This window comes from Amia ocellicauda, chromosome 7 (assembly GCF_036373705.1).
Source record: "Amia ocellicauda isolate fAmiCal2 chromosome 7, fAmiCal2.hap1, whole genome shotgun sequence".
NCBI classification, from domain to species: Eukaryota; Metazoa; Chordata; class Actinopteri; order Amiiformes; family Amiidae; genus Amia; species Amia ocellicauda.
Window position 1 is genome coordinate 41,498,739 of NC_089856.1, and position 18,095 is coordinate 41,516,833.

At 40.0% G+C, this 18,095-nt stretch overlaps 1 protein-coding gene across 14 annotated transcripts in view; it reads right to left on the minus strand.

The window, feature by feature from the left end:
- Window positions 1-3,240: 3,240 nt before the first annotated feature.
- The window catches only part of mecom (MDS1 and EVI1 complex locus), a 169,126-nt gene continuing 154,271 nt past the window's right edge, over window positions 3,241-18,095 (minus strand). For 9 of the 14 annotated variants that reach the window (XM_066709690.1, XM_066709695.1, XM_066709693.1 and 6 more), the window contains 8 exons: window positions 17,091-17,117; window positions 11,819-11,985; window positions 10,822-10,899; window positions 9,372-9,541; window positions 9,065-9,209; window positions 6,256-6,504; window positions 5,763-5,934; window positions 3,241-5,221 (listed from right to left, as the gene is read on the minus strand). In XM_066709690.1, the coding sequence (XP_066565787.1) occupies window positions 5,087-5,221; window positions 5,763-5,934; window positions 6,256-6,504; window positions 9,065-9,209; window positions 9,372-9,541; window positions 10,822-10,899; window positions 11,819-11,985; window positions 17,091-17,117 (1,143 nt within the window). In that variant the 3' untranslated portion in view covers window positions 3,241-5,086. The remainder of the gene's footprint in view (window positions 5,222-5,762; window positions 5,935-6,255; window positions 6,505-9,064; window positions 9,210-9,371; window positions 9,542-10,821; window positions 10,900-11,818; window positions 11,986-17,090; window positions 17,118-18,095) is intronic. The other 5 variants (XM_066709699.1, XM_066709698.1, XM_066709697.1 and 2 more) reach the window with 1 other exon arrangement.

Genomic DNA, 18,095 nt, shown 5'->3' on the forward strand with positions numbered 1-18,095 from the left:
CAGGATGAATGCAAATGAGAACAAGTGCAGGTATCTCACTTCATGGGGTTAAAGTCCAAATAGTATACATTGCATGACATATTCTATGCTATATTCTATTATCACTGCTCAGATAGGCTTTTCCATTTATGTTTAAAGAAAAGCCTTTTTTAGAACTATCTCTGGACCAAATAAACATGAAGGACCTCTCATCATTGCAATGCAGAAAGAGTAGTTAAGACTGGCCAAAAATGAGCAGGCATACAGTTGTAATTTTCCCAGGGGATTAAGAGATACCAGTTTTCAACCATTCCCCAGTTCCAGGCAGGCATTGCAGGGAAAACCTCAACCACACTTGCAAAGTCTCGGCTCCAGTGGTCAACAGGAAACACCTGCGTGAACAGGACAGATCTGAGGCTTTCGGTGCACGGCCCTCCAGCACAGACACAGAACCGGGCTCAAGATATTCCTCCGCACAATAAACGTCAGGTTGTTTTCTGTTCAGTCCCTGAAATTCGTCTGTAGTGCCCTGATCGTGTTGCACTGCCTCCCTGTGGTGGGATTTACATAAGGTAAATAGTAGGACTGCTCATTCTACTTATATGTAAGGATATTATTAAATATAGCTGGTCCTCTTACACACAGTAGTATAAATACGGACTGCAATCTAGCCCAACACCACATTTTAAGCTTCTTAGCCCTCACTGTTCTTCACCAGGACCAGTAGGAATGCCCTTTTTTATACTATATGGACATTTTTTGTGTGTGACAGAAATATCACTATTTAAATGTATATATTACAACAACTAACTGCTTTCATGAAGCAACACAGTCTGATACACTCATTTTAATAACATTCATGATATTCTGCCGGTTCAACAACTTGTGTGTGTGGCACCAAAATACACCTGATGCTGCTTTAGTCTTTAATTGAATTGATTGGTTAGGTGAGGCAACAACCCTAATAGCTCATATCCCTCCCTTACAGGTAACTAGGCTTAATTGATCACATTAACGGGCATAATTAGGTAACTGTGGGTTAAGGCAGACCAAAACACTGCTGGAACCTTTAGTCAACACTGAAGGCTTGAAACAGCCCTTTAAAATAAGTGCTTTTCTCTTGGAAAAGAGGAACACAAGAAAAATATATTTTAATGCACAGCCCTTATTTATCAACACAATTTATCGTTATTTATTCTCTCTCTCTCTCTCTCTCTCTCTCTCTCTCTCTCTCCATTTGCACCCAGAAAGGTAGAGTCAAAGGTGCTGTCACCAATCGTTCAATTGTGTCCATGTGGCTGCCAAATCAATCCCATAAAGTGTCAGCTGCAGTAGGGAGCTCTATATCTGATGAACAAGTTTCAAGTGTTGTAGCTGGTGATATATGTTTCAATATGTGGTTCGCCACATGTGGCAGGCAACTGGTAGCCTTGAGTCCCAGCTCTGTAATGATGCCTAATTTATTCTGACCAGATGCCAGCGCCACTATTAGCTAAGTGCAGACATGCCGTGGGACTGCAGCCCCTTCAGCCCTGTCCTCAAGTGAATTCAGAGCAGGGTTTTTCAGCCCCGGCTCCGAGAAGCACAATTACAAATTCCATTTCCAGTTCCAAATGTGCACAGTTAACACTTCTTAACCGGCCCCCCATACAAAAGCCAAGCTGCCTGCAAAACAAAGGGACCTGGCTGCTAAGTGCTGGGCTTAATGAAGCTAATTAATTTGCCCCAACTGCATATTGTGTAAGTGCATGTAAAACTCCGATCAGGTTACATGTCCTAATCTATATTGATTAAATCTGCTGTTGTTAATGAGCCACTCCGTCAGCCTGTTTTCACACCCGTTCACCCCCTACTTTCCAAGATGAAGCAATTAGCTTTCAATGGTCAATTTTTTAAGTCTTAATGTTGAGAGGTTATTGTCACACCGAAGATGCTTTTAAATAGAGCGGCCATCTCCATTTGTTGTGAGGAAAAGACAGGTAATTATGCTGACACCACAGACCTGATCTCCAGCACAAAGGGCCTGTTTTTAATGCTTAAGGACTGTACTTGTTTATTACAGTAACAGTAACACACATGCATCTTATTTTCCAACAAATTCCATCTAAATGTCCTGCATTAGAAAAACGACTAAAAGTAAGATTGTATTAGAACTGCTGGTCTTTTTGACAAATAAATCTTTCACCAGTGTTGGAGACTCAAATCATCTTCTCCCTAGTGTTGTGAAGGATTATTTTGTCTTTCACTTGCATAGAAAGGATAATTTTTTTGGTCGATGCACAGCCTTGCAAATTGTGGAGATCCTACCCTTGGCCGTTATTTGATTCTGCGGTGAGCAGATGCAAGCCAGCAGTGTCTGTACAAGGGAAACTTGTTGACCCCGTGTCTTTGAGCAGCCAGATGTTAATGGGCCATGCAATATCCTCAGCTGAAGCTCATTTCTGCTCTATTATCACCTAAGAATTGCTGCTTTGTGTTTCTACTCACGGCTGACCTAATCAAAGCTGGGCCGCCTGCTGGGCTGGGTAAGTCTGTGGGCATTGCCAGAGCACGGCTTGAGAAATACGTGACATCAATTTATGATTTAAAAAAAGGGGTACGTGGGCAAGACCCAGAGGCCCCCGACTATGCAGGCTGCCTTTGGTCTCTCTTTTAATTTTATTTTAAAGAAGACAATGCCCGCCCACATGCTACCAGAGGGACACACACAGTCCTTTGGAATGGGCCAGTCAATGTCTTTGATTGGCCTCCAGGATCTAAATCCTATTGAGCGCTTGAGCGATGAGCCAGGTCATCACATTCACCAGCCTCATCCATCAACCAGCAAATGTTCTGGGATCGTCCGCCGCCACGCTTGGATAAAGACGCGGCATCCTGGTGGCTGCGGCTCCCCGTCTCGCCACTTCACAGCACCCCGATTAGGTGAACACAATGGGGACGAGGGGACAAACTTCACTTTGACATGCCGTTAGGCCTTGAATGACTGCCCAACCTTTTTAATTTTTTTATTCTAACATGCATCACTAAATTGGGATCCCGTCCTAATTAAACTGAAGATGCGTAATTAAACGCTAACTTACCAACTAATGAATATATATATAGAGCCTCAGTAACTGGGAATGCTGGACTCACACTGGACTCTTGTGTGGGACACGTTTACAAACCGAAATATCCCAGTTTACTTTCGCTCTTTACTTGATCACCAGTCTGTGTTGGAGGACGCCAGGGCCGGGGAAAGGAGGCACGCCAAGAAAGCGCACAGTCAGCACACATTTGTAGTCCTTTATTTCTTTAGTTGCTCCTCCCATAGTATTGTATTGAAATGCATTACAGTTACATTGTACAAAGCATTGAAACAAAACAAAAACAAACAAAAAAAATAGTACCTCAACTTGCTGATTATTTTAAAATGAGATTATAAACAAAAACAAGACGAAACAAAACAAAATCTGATCCCTCAACACAGGGGAAATAAATGAATATAATCTGTTATTTTATTATAGGTTTGGCACACTTCATTTTACAAAGAGGATTAACATGAACAAAACGTCACACAAGCTTGCAGACAACCAGTAGAAAATATTAGGTACAGTTCTAATCAGAAGAATCATGCTGTTATGAAGAAATAATAATTGCTATTTTTTTATTCTTTTTTTTTTCATTTTTATTTTTTTACAATTGAATTGAATCAATAAATTGTAATACAAAACCCTAAGTAATATCTATTTAATTAATCAGTCTCATTAAAAGAATAAAGAGTGAATGAAATGTTTAATACTATCTGGCACTCATACATTTTCTACAAATCCCACTTTATGTATGGATTAGGTCCCACCGAAGATATCGACTTGAGGTGGGTTGGAACAGTGCTATTCAGTAAACAAACTACAGTTTGTCAAGAAATAAATACAATTCTGAACATATGCAACAAGGATGACGACGACAACAAAAAAAGACATGATTGTCTAAAAATTAAACAAATATGGAAATGGAGTAACTGACAGCTAGCTTCAAGACTATTTAGTGGTATCTGACTGAGTAAGAAAGGGTTGTGATTTTCAAAGACCCTTTAAATGAATGACACACTTCAGTACTTGCTAGCCTTTGCATTAAAAAAAAGACAAGTATTGGTTCTCCACTAAAAAAAAGACTTGCTTTTCTTTCTTTTTCTATTTTTTACAGAGATGAAATACAGAATAGTACAATGGAATTCAAAAATTGATCCTTTTTTTCTTTCACTATTAATTATAGACAGTGCTTGAATTGTGCAAGAACACACAACAATGCAATAGCTTTACGTATCTTACAGAGATTGATTTCCTCGAATGTTTTTGATGACAGACCCCTTCGGCGCTCGTGTCAGTCCTTCTCGAGGCGCGTGGCTGCAGACCGTGTTGCCTTCCTCCTCCCCTCACCCTCACCCTCACCCTCACCCCACTCCTGAGAGGAGAAGTTACCGCAGACATAACTTTAAACGTCTTGAAGGAGGGAAAAAAGAAAGTTACCCTTCATCAGGTGTCTTGCCTCTGCACCGCATAAGAGCTTTTTGCATATTTATCTTAAAAGCCGCAGTCCTCAAAGGGTCAAAGGGCATTACAATTCAAAATGCATAAAAAATATATTTATATATATATATAGAAATGGAAGAAATGCCTCCCTCCCACCCCCCTACACACCGTCCCGTCAACCTCGGGATCTTTATACACACGATCGAGTGCTTATATTTCCGAATGTACTTCATATCTCTCCGGCTCTCTTGCGGAGACGGAAGACTCTTATGGTGCGCCAGTTTCAGCTTTTGTTCTCGGAAAAATTGCTTTTTAACGTCACATTGATCTTCAAAAACCAGCAGCTGCCTTTGCTGTGCAAAACAAATGAAATTCAACAGAATAAATACAGTTATTATTAATCATTATTATTATTTAATCAATTTAAGGTCACCACGTCTCTTTTTTTTTTCTCCTTTCTTTTTTAGTTTTTTTTGTTGGAGTGGTGACCCTGGACATGTATATAAGGCATTCTGCTCAGCAGTCTTTAAATAGTCCCATGTAAAAGAGCCATGGTGTGGAGTTTGGACTTGGTCCCATTTTCGTCAGGTCTGGAAGCGTCATACGTGGCTGAGTGACTGGATGGCGCTGGACTCGGCCGCAGCCCTGGCCATGCTGTGCCACATGTTGGCAGGAGTGTGGGGGCCCGGGTGGATGGCATCTTTGTCTGCCAGTGAGAGCATCATGGCGTACGCCTGGGGGGGAGAGGGGTGATTAATTAGCTTAACCTTGCAAACCCCCCCCTCCTCCGCTAACCCAAACACACACACACCTCCCTCGCCCCGCACTGACTCAAAACTGAGGCTCGGCCAAGTGCGGAGAAGCCAGATCATGACACGGATTTGAAAAAGCTAAGGAAGACTACACACACACACACACACACACACAAACAAGAAAGAAGTCATGGATGTGATTTTTTAATTCGTCTCATGAATCAAAGACAGTTTAATCATGCAACATGGAGTGCGTCTCTGAATCTGTGCTTTTTGAGAGCTGATTGTGGTCCCGGAAGTCATTGCGTTTGATGAATGAGGTAACAAACCTTAATCGCCTCTCTTGGACAATAATACTGGGACACAGAGGAGTGTACAGTCACACTGAAGATCTGTGATCTGGGTAAAGCTGTACATGTTGTTTTTTGTCTAACCCGTGTCGAGATAACAAAGCCTACTATGACGGGTTTGGTCCAGTAGTGCGAGCTGTAACGGGGGCCTTTGCTGACCTGGCCGTCCGTACCTGTGATTTCGACTTTCTGTACAGCGGCTGTTTGATGGCTTCTGGGAGGTGGGCGGCGCTGAACGCAGCGATCTCTCCGTCATTGTACTCGTTCTCCTCCATCTTGTGGATGTCTGTGAAGTGGCGGATATGGTCCAGAGCGGAGAAGCCACTCTTGTCCTCCTCTTTATACCTGCAAAGAAATGGCAGTTAGTCACTGCACACCCACTGCTCTCCTCGAACCAGAGCAGCGAAACAGCTTAACTCTCTGAAAGTTGGCAGAAGTATACACATGGTTTCATTTTTTAGAAAACCCATTTCTTAATCTCCTGCTGAAAAGAAAGCATTCTTCTCAGACCGTCTTCCATGTGTCCATTCTTCAGCACGAAGGCAGGGTTATTATCTACAACTGAATGTGCAGTCGGAAGTATAGGATAGCAGGATTAACGTCAAAATAAAGAAATAATGCAGTGAATAACAATGCCCTGTAATCAAGATGGCAGCCGAAACACACCTTCTGGGGGAGGTCTTGCAGTTCAACACCAGGTCATTCGGTCCCTCGAAGTCCATGTCATCCTGAATGATGTCGTCGTCCATGTTGCCCGGTAGGGGTTCGTCCCCAGACTTTCCCGCGGCGTCGCTGTGCTCTTCCTCCTCCTCTTCCTCCGCCCCGAGCTCGTCCTCTCCTTCCTCTTCTTCGAGGTCATGTGACTCCCGACTGGGCAGCAGCACCTTGCTGTCTTCGAACTGGCTTCCGTTCAGTCTGGTGGGGAGGAAACGGGAGGTGTGAATATGATATCAAGATTATTGCTCATCTCAAAGTAACTTGACACACTGGCACTGGTCCACCATTTGTCTGTATGTCGTGCTTAATTTCCAAACCTCCAAATTCATCTTAATGTTAAAGTTGAGAGAATGAGAGAGAAAATCTTTATAAGAAACTTTTGTATTTAATATTTACACAAGAATCCTATAATGGCTGACCGAGGGGCTCAATATTCTTAATTCCAGGAATACTTTATGATTCATCAGAGGTACACCTTAGGTTCATTACTCACATATTTGTAGTTACTATTAATATCAGCTCACTTTGTTATACTGGGATTAATCATGTATTACAAGACCCTGTATCTCCTGAAATATCAACATGTTTCACACGACAACTCCCGGCCATTTGTCTCCAACATGACACACATCTCTTTGCTGTTGAAAAGCTGCACTTATTTCATCCCTCCGCTGCTTTATTACAACAACAAATCCACAGCTAGCATGAAAAACGTCCAGAAAAGAAATCCACGTTCTGAAAGAGCCGGAATCCGAGTGTTTCATCACAATCGCCAGAGTTCAGGACAGAAGGGGTGGTCAGCACAGATCCAGTACTTAACTTCGTTGCTTGGGTTCGTGTTGTTTATTTTTTTTACTATCTCGTATTCATCTAATAGGCAAAATATTTAGCTGACAGCCCCATTTGGTTTAAGAGTTATGAGCGTAGTGCCAGCCAGCCCATTTCCCGGTCCCTTAGGAACACACCACAGCTATCAAAACTCACTGTGACTTAATCTATGTACTGTCTCGGTTCTTCAGGAAACCACTATTTGTTAAATCATCTGTAACCACATTAGGACTGATTCACTAATTATGGTCCAGGCCATCTATCGTCAGCTTTAAAAAATGCCCTTTTTGGTACACAAAGTCCAACTACAGCACTCTTTTTTTTCTCTACTCCCACCCTTCACATCTCTACCACAGGAAAAAGAAGAAAAAAAAAAAAACAGAAGTCAACACAATTATCTCTCAGATTAGAAAGCCCATAAAACCAGGAAATGATCTATTTGAAACTGAAAAGCTGAGTGTGCAATGACTCGCGAAGACCTTACCGAAAGGGAAGAAAGAATAATTACGCTGAAATAAAAGTCACACAAAGCAAATCTTTGCCATCTTTCTTTATCAAAACATGATTATAATAAGACTTGGAGAGACTTGAAAAATTACTTAGTGCAGGTTGGGCTGCCAACTTAGTAGTTGTGCTGTATCAAGATTGTCAGGGATCGTGTAGACATGGACTTGAACCAAAACTCTCCAAAGCTAGATGATTAAGAAAACAGATTCGCTAATTATGCTTTCAAACGTGGTAATTTGCTGAGGATAAAATATCTATCAAAAATAGTCAGAAGTGCACAGCTTTGAAAGGAAACACTGGCTGACCTCTTGACCCCTGCCTTTTTACCATCTTCCTGTCTTGGTACATGTTGAAGCCAGATGTCCAACCAAAGCACCAATCACACAACAGAGGGGGCCAAAAAAAAACAAAAAAACGCATGTAACTATAATTTAATCAATTTTCTTCATGCATTTTGATGTTTACATCACTTGTATTTCCACTGGACAGAAATAAGAAATCAAAAGAAACGGGAAGAGATTGATATCAGGATAATCTTTCTGATCTTTAACTTAGGCGTGCAAATACAACTTTCAGAAATATGCAGAAAATATTGGACCCTCCTTATTGAAAGTTCACGTAATTTGTACAGACTGCATATATATTTATTTATATGTATATATATAATTTTTTCCCCCTTGTAAGGATAAAAGTCAATAGTTTTACAAATGGGCTGCACATTTCCAACTGTTGTAATTATCCGAACTGTCTTAACTTATGATTGTCTTGTTCTTTAAACAAAATCTCCTTGGGCAACAGCCTAATTAATAAAGTATGAACAACATACAAATGCGTGGGCTGTGCTACTCAATATTCTGTGATGTTTGCATATAAATCATCGCCTAGCATAGCCTGCAGCATTAACTATTTGCTTTGGAGAAGTCATGTTGGTCAGTTTCCCGTTTCGCAAGAGCAAAGCAGGCTGGGCACTCTAGGGGCAATGCAAATAAAACAGCATCAGCGGCCATCAAAAATGACAACATGTCTATAGAGTGAAGACAAGGTAATCTATAATCTATAGCCGTCGTACCAAGTAATGGCAATTGCTTGTTGATCTGGATTGTCAGTTCACTGGAGACGTGATATATGTAAGCTTCATTTAGGACCCTCTGTCATCGAATGGGTGGCTCCCTAACCTTAAATGAAGAGGCTAAAGAGATTGATGGCGTTGATAGCATCTCAGGGTTGCAGTAGCAGAGATGTGAGATGTTTAACACAGAGATAAACAAAACACACGATTAACAGACTGAGATGTGTGAGAGGATCACTTCGGAGTAGACTGCCTGCACTTCTCTCTGTTTGCGTTGAAATTAAAGCTCGAGCATAAGCGTATATGAAGAGTATACACCCGTTAAATGACACCACATCGGTAACATTTTCTCACCCTTCCTCAGAGTGCCCAGGTGACCGGTGGTTCTGGCTGGTGTTGCCGATGAAATTTCGGATTTCGTTGAAGTAAGAGTCCTCTTTGTCGTCCAGTATAGCACTGCTGCTGTCCAGTTCAGACTGAGGGGAGGACATCGCCGTACCTTGAGAGAGAAGATGCATTTTGGATTGGATTCTGGAACGTTAATTTACAGAGAAGGATACCTGGATGAAGAACTATTACAAGAACTACAATACAGAAAGTATTACAATTCAAGTAGGCCAAGCAAACAGTTAGTTAGGTTAGGCTGCAGAAAAGACGTTACCTGATAAATTCCCATTCTCATGTTTCTTCAAATGCCTGTCCAGATTAGTCTGCTGACCGAAGCAGCGGTCACACAGGTGACATTTGAAGGGTTTCTCCTTGTTGTGGATGTTGCGAATGTGGCGCTGCAGGTTGGATGAGATACTGAACGAGCGATCGCAGTATTTACACCTGGGCAAGAGGGAACAGGGACGTGGTTACCACTGCGGACTTGATTGATTTTGTAAATATTACTTAGTAGTTTAAACAAAGTATGGACAGTCAGAAATTTTCCTAAATCAAAAACAAACAAAACAAGATAGAACACAATCTGTAGCAAAAATGCTAAAGCTATGTTAAAGCTCCAACAGCCTAACTGACATTTTGCTCTTTCCTCGGACACTGCGGTAAAAAACACCGCCTTAACTCCAGTCTAGCAAGCTGTTTACAACAAGACAAACAATGGCTATTCACAAGACACCCAATTCAATGTATTTGTTTTCTTGTGATTTTTTTGGTACAAATGTAATTTCATAATTAGCTGGCCTACATTTATCCTTAAGTGGCTGCACTTAATGCTCTCACAGATGTGATTAATGAGCGTTTCAAGGTAGACGGCTGATCGTTTCATGTCCTGCCAATGCAATAAAATTAAATTCTTTTCTTACAAAATAAGCATGCAACAAATTTGTTCTAGCCCCCAAAATTAGACGGAAAGCCAAGTTTCTCCATGCAAAATTATACACAATGATTACATCTTTTCTTCTGCTAGAATTAGCTTGCTCGATTGCCTGTCCCAGAGGAAACTCTGTTATCTTCCAAAAAAATTGCAATAAACAGTACAAATCTTTAATACTCTGCCAACGTGAGCAGTTTAGTCTATCACACTAGGACCAGAGGCATCAATTTTCATACCCTGTAGTCATTTCGCATCCCTTGGGCCTTTACTGTATTTCTCTTCAGCCGTTCCTCAGACATAAAATAATTATTCCAACTGCTCTCGTTGGAAACGTGCCCACAGTCCTCATCACCCCAATTTTTCATCTAACTTCCTCCTCAAGACTTCAAAACAGCACTTGTCACACTGTGAACTATGACCATTTTTCATCACCCAAATTATTTAGCAGAATGATAATTGTTTCAGGCTTTTACGGCACAGAAAAAACATACAAAACAGTTGAAGTTTCTCTTATAACCACCCTGGAAAAGTAAAAGCCCTTTAAAAACATCCTCACTCGATGAAGCCCCAATAAACGACCTTCGCTATGAACAAATAGAAATTGCTAAATATTTTGCCGTGCAGATGTTGGTTTAAATGTACAATGTGGAGACGAACATGTTGTAAGCTTGTCAACACAACCAAACAAATTCACATACAAAAACATGCACTTAAGCAATAGTCATTTAGTTGAATCGAGTCTTATTCGACGACAAAAAGAGAGATTTAAGTTCCGCTTCTGTGAAAAACATACCTGTACGGCTGTTCTCCCGTGTGAGTCCGCAGATGACGGGTTAGATTTGCAGATCGTGGAAAGATTTTACCACAGTACCTGGTGGGGATACAACAAACAGTTACACGTGCTTCTGCAAAACCCCTCTCACAGTCACAGTCACAGTATGAGAGGTCTGAAACAGGCAATTGACTAAACAGTGTAAAGACTGGAATTTGATTATAGGATTCTGTGTTTTGTTGGCTTCAAAGGAAAAATACTCAACACAAAACTCAGATGCCACTCTTTAAAAACCTAAAAAAGCAGACGCTGTTCGTGCATTTGTGTGTTTGTTCACACTGTGTGTATCAGTGTCATCTTACTATATAAACTTGCACCCAGATCTTCACAGATGAAATAATATGATGGATTAAAACATTGTATACTGTATTCTAAAACATGCCATGCATTTTGGTTGCTAATATGTGTTCTCTTACTATGGTTACCGGAAATTCGTGTAATCTGTGAATTTAGACAATTCAGTCGGTAATGTGGTGATTCCATTTCCCACTTTAGCACCAATTTTCAGTTTTAACGCTCTGATTTTCATGTGTACAATCCATTACAACTACAGAAGCAGTGGAGTGTATTAACACATTTTCGCATTACCGCACATACACACACACATATTAGGAACAGTACGTCTTAAACAGTATCAGTTTCAACCCACTTTCTTCTCTCCCTTTGCTCAAAGTGAAACATTAACTCTGTATTTATTTTACACATTGTTGAGTTCTAATTACACCCAATGAGAAAACATTCAAAAAATAAATAAATAAATACATTTAAATAAACAGAATCGCAAAAATTGCCAGATCTCGACATAAAGACCACATTGAAGTAGATCAAAGCCAAAGCCATGCCCTAACAGTTTCTATTAATCTTCTAATCAGTGGCAATTTCAAAAGTAAACAGTGCGGCTCTCGGAAAGCAAAGTGTAGGCCTCGCTCGGGCCTGCTTTAATTATCTCCATAATCACCTGCAGGTATAGCGCTCTTTGCCCTTTCGCAGAAGGTTTTCGGGTAAGGTATTTGGAGGGGCCCTAAAGTCAAACATGGAAGGGACAGACCGTATGAGATCACTAGCTTCTGGTTTTAGTGAGTTAAAAGTCTCCAGTTTTTCTGCCATGTTTTCAATAGCTGTCATCTGTGAAGAGAAACAGAGATTGTCAATTGTTGTACCCAAAATATACAAATCAAGCATCACATAAGAGGTTATTGTACAATTCACGCACACGCACACACACACACAAAAAAATAATGAAATACAGTAGTGTTTCCTTACTCGTGCAAGGGAAAAATTAATTCCCTCTTTCCATATACACAACAAAATTTAAAAAGATGTATTTATTCAGGTGGCCTTTGAGTCATTTTGGAATTTTTTCACTTTGCAGTCATCCCACCACAAAATCCTAATATCCCTGGTGCGGAACGATAATAAAAATAATTCATGTCAGTCGGACTTAAAGCTGTTTTTGAAAAGGAAACATTTTTAGAAATATGTCGGTGTTAAAACATAAGAAAAAGAGAAATCAAAACTGAATTCTTAAATATTCTTGTCTGAAATCCCATGTACAGTAAATCGATGACTCATATCGAACAAGATACAACTACAGTTTGGCTCCATGTGTGAAATCTCACCCGTAGGATGGTAAAATAAGAATAATACAAAATCATTTATAAGAATACTCTTTTCTTAAAACAGTTATTGAATCGAAAATTGGGATTTCATAAGATTTCTTTCCCGATTCACAACGATTGTGTTTGGTCAACGTGACACACACGGCAGTCAACCTTTCCTTCCGCGTAGCCTTTGTACCGGCCTCCTGTCTATTCACTCCAACTCCTTTTCCTCGTTACAAATTGCACCGTACAGGGGACCTCTGCCAATTTGCTAAAAGTCTTTCATCAAATATTGCAAAAATTCTCAGAGGAGCGTCGAGATGCATTTACTTGTCAAATGGCAAATGTGAAAACACTGGAAGGCACTGCAGTCTGTGGGCTATGGGGCTTGATTCATAATCACTCATAGTCTGTAAAACATTCGGCGCACAATGCAAGTGGACAGCACATTTGTCAATATGAAAGATGTTGACATTACTGATCAAAGGCCAGACATTGGTAATAATGATACAGCTGGGTTAGGAGGGAATTCTGTCCCAACAGGCCAATGCAGTTGTCAGTTTTTTTAGCTTTTTTCATAGGGATACGAATTTGCATTATTTTACATGTCTATTGGATTTTTTTTTAATATGCCCACAAATCAATTGTAATTCAATGTGCTACTCCAACCTGAACATTCCCACTCGGACTATTTCTGATGTATTTTATTTATATATTTATTTATTTTCTTTCTCCCACCCCGTGTTATCATTTATGAAGCGTGGAAAATACTTGAAAGAATAACTGATCAATGACTAATGACCTTTGCCTCGGGAGCTGATTAGGAATGACAGCGACGTACAAAGTTCATAACAGAAAACATTTACGCCGAATGCGAACGGATACAGTTTTTGGAGGGTGGAAAGTATCTGATTCATTTGATTATGATATCATTATGCCACTGCAATAAATCACACGGAAAGGAAAAAAAGTCTACTACATTATTTCTTGGCATACTGGTTGTTGAGGTATCAGTGCAGCTAAATGAAATGTATTCATATTTCTTCTAAATGTGCAATATGTATTTCATTGACCTTTTTATGGACCTGAATAAAATACTGTACGTTTCACTTTTTTCAATTGAATGCATTATTTCTGAAAGCATTAACAACAGTAAAAATGTCAGGCTCTGGTAGGGATAATGTAATTAGACAGTTCAGCTTTAGAGATTACGATGAAGAAATGAAACAATGAAGAAATGAAAGGGGCCTATTGCTATGGTTGTCCTATTCAAAACTGTGACCTTACAATGGGTGGTTAAAGCTAATTTACAGCTAAAAAGCTGTAAGCAATTATATAGTTAAGTTTCTCTCTCTCCTTCACAATCTCTCTCCCACTTCCCTCTCTCTCTCTGGAATATACACACACTGATAATATAATTGTTTTCTTAAAATTAATTTAATTTAATCCAATTCAATTTCTTTATATATACTAAATCTACTGCATTTTAATAACATTGTAACTTGGAACTTCCATAAGCTTTTCCAACTGTTATAATCTTCATTCTACAGCATTACATTTCATACTTTTCATGAAAAAAAAAAGGTTTTGAAGCCGTGCGGTTGTCTACATAAGTCTACATAAACACCCCAAATATGAGAAGTCTACTGAATGTTTCCAATGGGTTGGCACTGCCACAAGGACTCAATGTGTGCTTCACATTCAAGGACTTCATGCGTACTTTAAGGGAGATATGTTTAAATGCAAAATTGCATTAATTATTTCTATTAGACTACCTGATCTGAAGACAATCTCTGGAAACTCGGTGGGTGCGATTATTCCCAAATCTATGAATAGCCTGCTCTTAATCTACTATCTTCAAATGACAGTGTTGCATAGTGTAGTGTAATTTGTAATATGCATTTCTAACTATTGTTGATCTTATCTGAAACCAGATGTCTGAAAAAGGAAATAATTGTACCCCCTCCTAATCCCTCTGAGGCTATTAACCTGGTACTGACGCAAAGCAGCCCTTCGCCACAATTCCCAGCTTGCATTAAAAAAAGAAAGAAAAGGCTCAGACATTGCCTTCATTGGACAAAGCAAATATTTATAAATATATCAGCGAGCGCAGTTATCATCCGCAGTCATCTCAGCAATCATCACAAGCCATTATTCAGCAGCGTATCTGTGACATAAACAAATACTACTTATTTTAACAGCTCTGTGAAAATCTATTTCTAGGAATGTATCCTGCACACTCATGGGCCCCATTGCCTCGCAGACACTGTTGAAACGCAAGACTCCTGCAAAGCCAGCAAGAGGGAGGGGAGGGCTATTTATTTCCACCGAATCAGTCAATAAAAGGCCAAAAGATGCGTCAGCCGCCCAACGGATGAAATACGTACTATTGGGTACTTGTGTCAATAGCCCCAGTCCAGAAAACTGCAGACCATCAATAACAAAATACGTCTGAAGCATAACTTTCTACCAAAACTATACTACATACTTTACTCCTTCACTTTCTTTACTATAGTTTTTTCTGCATAACCTTTTGAAATGAGTAATGTGTGTGCATATATCATATGTATTTATTCCACTCAATACTTGTTGAATATGAGCCATCTTTATTAATAATAACATCATAATTTCACACAAAAAGTGAAAAAAGGGGATGACAGAAAAATAAGACAAAACAAAAAATGCTGCAGATAATTGAACGCAAGCCAGTATTTAATTAGGCTGTTGTTTTGTTTATATTACACACATCTACATAGACACAGAAGTCCACTTTTGGCTTAATACTGGTAATAACGGTTTTGCAAGTAGGAGGGCAGACTTTGGGCCCACATTTTTCTTATGAGAAATCCCATTCCTCACTCACTGAAACGTCCCGGCTAATGAAGACGAATGGGAATGCAGATCCCAGATTTAGACTCTTTCCTTATCTACGATCTGTGTGACATTAATAGGCTGTGCCTCCTTTAAAAAAAGCCCTGACATCTCAGAGGCATGTGCGTGGAGCGCCAGGCCAGGACAGCAATGCCCTCCTCGGCTCCCACACCACCAGAGAAGAAAGCCCTCTTGACTATAAGGGTAGGTTATACCCTTAAAAAAGCCGCGGTCGTTTTTCACATTGACAGACATTATATTATTCACATTATTGGCATGAGAGGTAATTCATTTGGCGTAACTCTCCTCCCTCTGGGTATACTGGGATTTTGCACGGATCCAAATGGACATAAGAGGATTTTCCAAGGGAAGAAGGACAAGCCATAAATAGGAGAGAGACCACTAACTCATCTGAGTGACACGGGACACATAATGTACTGTACATGGGGAGGCTCCCTAAATAAAGAATGGTGCAGAGGGCGGGACCTGGGACATTAATCAGAATGCTAAACAATGATGGATTCCCAGCGACCGGAGCAGCAGGAAAAAAAAAAAGTGCCTCCGCGCACTGAAATTGTATGTGCGCCTATAAAAGTGCCTGTTGACTCAGACCCTGGGGTGACTAAGCAGATTAGAGAATATTTAGTGGAACTGTCTTGAAGAGTTTCTTTTATTAGTTTGATTTAACAAAAAAAATGGCTGTTTATATTTCCCCCAAACCTTTCCCTCCTACTTCCCAAGTCATAACAAAACAAGTAACTAGAATAACTAATCTATACTGACAGTGTATTTTCAGCATAGAAAGTATCTTGTTGACAGTGTGTGTGTGAGTAATAATTAAATCACTCTTTAGAATAACAGGCACATCTGCTAATTAATTAATTGAATACCACTGGAACATCACATGAATGCCTCAGGCACATCAGCAGAGTTCTCACATGTAAAACAGGGTCAGGGTCACAGATAGGGGTCGGCAATGGGGTTGGTTGGGGTCAGAGCTCAGACATGTGATCCACATCAGACCTCAGAGGAAGTGCAGGAGGTATTCATGAGTAATTTCAGTGGAATTCACACTTTTATTCATTAGGAGGTGTTCCTGTTATTGTAAAGTGTGACCCGTACATTCAATTAATACATTTTAGGGTTGGTTTCGACCTGGAAAGGTTTTTGTTCTACCCAAGCAGCTAACTACCAAACTCAACAAATAATTGTCTTCATAAGAGCCAATCAAACTACGGTTCCCTGGTCGGAGAGTATTGGCGATTTCATAAAAATCCTGCACGGCTGAAGGGACTGGGGACGCCAGGCGTACATCCAACTGCTGCTGCTATTTCACATATCATTAAACAACTACACCAACAACTGATGGTTTAAGGCTCGAGTTTACAGGGGTACACTGCAGCTGTTTACATCATTATCAAAACCTAATTGTGGGACTTGGGATTCCACCTCCCTCGATTTTAGATGTGTATTAGATGTACTCTAACAACACAAAATGCCACGCACTACTACTACTAATAATAATAATACAAAAAACAAATAAACATTCAAAAAACAACATTCCTCTTTAAAGTTCAATTATCTCTCTGCATGACTGAGAACTGATAAGCAATTAATAGTGGCTGGCAAGGTTAGTCTGTCGGCCTTTCACCGACCCATGCATCATAAGCTAAGCATTGTGTGCTGCCATTCCCCTGTGCTGGGTGCCATGTTTTTAATAAAGCATTTCAAAGGATTCTGGACTGGATAGGAACTTACCCATGTTCTCTGATCTGGCAAACGAAACTGGGAGCAGGATTAAAAAAGAAATATCAATCAATACCAGGAACTCGCCAATATAAGAATATAGCAATGAATGCAAAACATGCAACAGAGTAAGATCTGTGCATCTGTATGTATGCACGTTATGATGTAATGGTCAGGTCATTCATTTCCATTTTGGCCTACATTCTAACCTCCCTACATTGTCTTCAGTGCTTTATTTTATCTCTCACGCTGCTTTTTGTGTGTGTGTATGTTTACAGTGTCACCTTAGTGACAGTGAAGCTTGTGTTATAAAAAAAAATTTTAGTTGTTTTCCCTAGTACAATAAGATACCTTTATCAATTTAGCTTATCAGCACAAATAAATAACTAAGATAAACAAAAGGCCTACCATACTGTACCTACACATGTTGCATCCTGGGAATATGAATTATAATGTGTAAAGTTTCAGATGCATCACTCAGGCATGCATTAAGGTGCACACGACACAGACAGGGGCTTAAATTACAATCCAGAGTGAGGACATTAATTAAACTGATTGGGATTTTACAGTGCGACGACATCAGAGATGAGAACTGAACTGGTAAATCAACATGAATAGTTGAGACCCGCTAGAACGATATAAGCAGATGTTGTAGTAATGCATCTCAATTTCACTGAGGAAAAACGTACACAATCCTAATATTTTCTAATCAATAAAGAAGATTCAAGACTATATTTCTACCTATTCCTGAGCTTGGGGTTGTAATTATTTGTTCCCAGTTAAGAAATAACCGAATTTTACTCTTCAGCTGTGCAAGGGAATAGCTTCGGAAACGTGGCAAGTGGAGCTATGGAAACAGTGTGTGACAAATCCTTAGCGTGAGAAACCCTTACATACAGTTCCATGCTGGCATGTGGGTTTGATCATGAAACAGTAGCACTGACATGTCATCGTAACTGGTCTGAACACAGAGAATGTGTCCCTGGGTTAAACGACTCGCCCCAGAAAGCAGAAGAT